This window comes from Centruroides sculpturatus, unplaced genomic scaffold (genome assembly GCF_000671375.1).
Source record: "Centruroides sculpturatus isolate CEXI.00-Female unplaced genomic scaffold, Cexi_2.0 scaffold494, whole genome shotgun sequence".
NCBI lineage: Eukaryota > Metazoa > Arthropoda > Arachnida > Scorpiones > Buthidae > Centruroides > Centruroides sculpturatus.
Window position 1 is genome coordinate 1 of NW_019384697.1, and position 3,591 is coordinate 3,591.

A 3,591-nucleotide genomic window follows, 5' to 3' on the forward strand; every position below is an offset into this window, starting at 1 on the left:
AGAAAGAATCAAGACAAAAGTCTGGTACCTGAGAACTTGTAAAAAAGAACAAATAACACCACCAACATTAAGCTTACCTGTGAATATAAGCAAAATTCTGCAAAAACATGACAGGTAGATTAATAAAGAAAGTCTGTTTTCTTTAAAAACTTTTCCTCAATTCTTGTGTAAATGCTTAACACCAGTATAATTGTCCTGTTAACGATTAATGTCCAAGTTGACAAATATATAATAATAACGAAAATCTGTTTATAAATCAATCTCATAATTTACTTCAACAATAATTTGTATAAATTTATCAACTTGAAGACACGAAAATGTTTCGAGTCGAAGCTCTATTCCTATTTATCAATATTAATTACACGAACAAAAACAAAAGATTACTTACTTTCGTGAGACTTCGAATCAAAATTTTTTCAAAACTTTCTAACTGAAAAGAAACAACAATGAAAATTAGGAGAGAGCTTCATTTATTTCGGATACAAACAATACGAAAACGGACAATTGTAAAGTATTGTTAGTCGAGTATTACGTCGCGTCAAGTGCGTCACTTATTACGTCGACTTTTCTACGATAAACCATTTAACTCATCAGTACGAATGTTCCATAAGCTTTAAAAATTGTATAATTGAGATACGAGAAATTATCTGTGCGCGAGATTTCGATTATGTTTACAGTTCGTTATATCGTAAGAAATAGTGTAGCGATTATTTTGCTAAAGACTTTTAGAGAATGCACAAAGGTTAAAGGAAAATAATACAACGTGATTTTGTTCCAGAATGTTACGATATTAACGGAAACGAAAAAAAAATTCTTGTCTTTAGAGTCTTCGGATTTCGGGAAAAACGTCACAGAATGGCTAAGGTTTCGAAATTGCAGTTTGACTGAATGACGTTATCAGACATCACTTCACAAGATATTCACGCTTCTACAGTCTAGTACAATACTTCACGACAAAAAGAATTTTAAATAACACTGCACAGAAATTACTCTTATAGTTTTTTTGTATTTAAGAATTTATTTTTCATTCAGTCGTCTGTTTCGTTTCGCGAAAAATACCTCTTATTTCTTTCAGAAACAGTTCCGGATTCAAATAATTCCTCTTATCTCTATCTCTAACGACACTTCCAGTAAAACACAATTTCAAAGTTTTCCAAAGGTGTTTTCGGTAACACGGAACTTTCTTAAAAATCAATTTTTTTTTTTCGTTAATCTGAACTTTACTGTCTTTAATTTTATTCGACATATCCCTGCTAGTTTTATTGAATTCAGCTCTTAATACGTCAGAAAGTGTTTTGTTTCTAATCGATGTTTAAAACATCGCGCGATCGTTAAACGTAATTTTTTGCAAATACGAACATCTACGACGGGCCAATGTTTAGAAGCCGAAAATTTTTGACGTTTTTGTAAGTTATAGAAATAAATTTAAAACAAGTCAATAGATAGATGTGAGGGTCGGACCGAATAAAATAAAATTAAATAAAGAAGCTCAAATTAAATTAAATGTATTTATTAAATTTAAACAAAGAAAAGCATCTTTTATATCTATAATTTTATTTGCTCGAAATTTCTGAATCGTCGTGACTTATTTAAAAGGGATGTGGTTCCATTGCAGATGGAGAGAGTCTGCAATGGAAAGGATAGACAGTCCTTGATAGAGAGTCTGCAAATGGAAAGGATAGACAGTCCTTGTGTGAATTCACCTTTAGACTGCAGACAGCAAAGAGGTTAAGAGTACTCAGGGATTCGGGATTCCATCTAAATGAGAAATCCCAAACATTTTGACTGATGATTTAATCTGGATATGTATTTTGTCCCGCAACACACGGCCACCACATTGATGGGCTTGGCCAAACTTATATGTCTGGAAAGAAAAGTTTACTTTGTGTGTATGATGTAAACAAATTAAAAAATAAAATAAATACAAATAATTGAAGTGAAATCGAAAGTAGAATTTAAATTTAATTCTTTGACATTCGAATATATATAATTTGTATTCGGAAATTAGCATTATATAATAAAAACTAAAATGAATTTCAGTATCCGTCTTCAAAATTCGGCTACGACATCGAAGCAGATGTACTCCAATTTATCATTCAATTTCAATCTAGGTTGCAAATATTTAAAACTTTGAATTCCTTCGAACGGATTGTAGTAATTCTTATGTCATTTTCTGCAATGACGTCTGTCTCTGTAATTTTAGCAACCAGTTGAGAAAATGTAAACTTTAGAATCCGTAGAGGACAAGTCAATAAAATATATCCGTTCCTATTACATGCTGTTCTGTAACGATATTTCGTCTCTAATTCCAAGTTAAGAGAAAATTACAGTTATTCCTTCTTTCCTGCAATGTGTTATAGGAAGATGCAATTCGTTGATGAAACAATCTTCCTTAACAACTATTTCGCATATGAATCGAAAATTTGTATTCATTCTCCTTACTTTGTTAATAAAGTATGCACTTCGATTTACATAAGACAACCAGGAAGAAAGCAATTCATGCTTTCTTGAGCATTTAATGGCACAAATACTGTCTGGAATAAACCATGTTTCGTTGAAATCCTCATTTTGCAAGTAACACCTTATTGCATCTCTCTCTACGTCCGTTAAGATCGGTTCAACGAACACTTGAGATTCCAGAAACCATTCTGGCATTGTTAGAAATCGTATGTACGGAAGAAATGGTTCCATGACTTTCCTAAGATATTTTTCAATATTAACTCTTTTTTTGGCCCATTTTAAAACTATTGAGAAGATATCTGCTTCCTCAATAAATCGATTTATTGGCCTGCTAACGAGTCTATCCATGGTTGTTGCTTTACAGTTCAACAATTCGTCCGATGAGAAAATTTCCTGCCATTTCGAACTTATTATATTCCAGCATAAATGATCTAATCTCCAATCGTTCTGTTGAAATGCAAACTCATACACATAACATACGTCCTTAAGTCTTGATGGATCGGTCATGAATTCTCGACATACTTTATTTAAATAACGTAGGTGTAATCGATTGCTTACGCAGAATATGTCCATCGCATTTTGCATTGATGTTATGTTTTCTCCTCTTTCTTCCAGATATCTGTAAACAGAAAATGAGATTCAAACGGAATCAGAAGTAGAACGACTGTACATGATTTAAAATTTATGGTAATTACCGTTATATCAGAAATCGTTATTAATGTAAATTAGAATATGTAGAAAAAGTATTTAATAGAAAATTACATAAACTCACTTTTTGATTTGTTGGAAAATATCCGAGGAGTACGGTAAGTAAAGAAAGACTGATGTTTTGTTGGAATAAAAACGTAGCATGAGTTTTATTCTGTCGCTATGTTCACATAGAACGGATTTTGAGAGATTGATCTGTCGTTGGTCCTTGCATCGTACTGTAATTTGATCCATGATATTAAATAAATTATAAATTTGTAAGATAAATGATATAAAAAACATTATTGTTTAATTTAGAGTATTGTTTCGTTATTAATGCTGCTTCACTTCTATATGGGTAACATGACAGTCAACGTGACTCTAGGATAAGTATTAGGATTTCTCAACTCGGATCACGGCTGTTTTTTTACCTTCATTTCGAGA

The 3,591-nt window shown here is 31.8% G+C and overlaps 1 protein-coding gene across 1 annotated transcript; it reads right to left on the bottom strand.

Moving 5' to 3' along the window:
* Window positions 1-2,328: 2,328 nt before the first annotated feature.
* On the bottom strand, window positions 2,329-3,402 carry LOC111627464 (kelch-like protein 40; the record flags this gene model as incomplete). The annotated part of the gene is made up of 2 exons (XM_023371040.1): window positions 3,233-3,402; window positions 2,329-3,079 (listed from the first exon to the last, which is right to left on the bottom strand). Coding segments are annotated over exons 1-2 (921 nt in total), but the record flags the coding sequence as incomplete, so codon positions are not given.
* Between the last annotated feature and the right edge of the window lie 189 nt (window positions 3,403-3,591).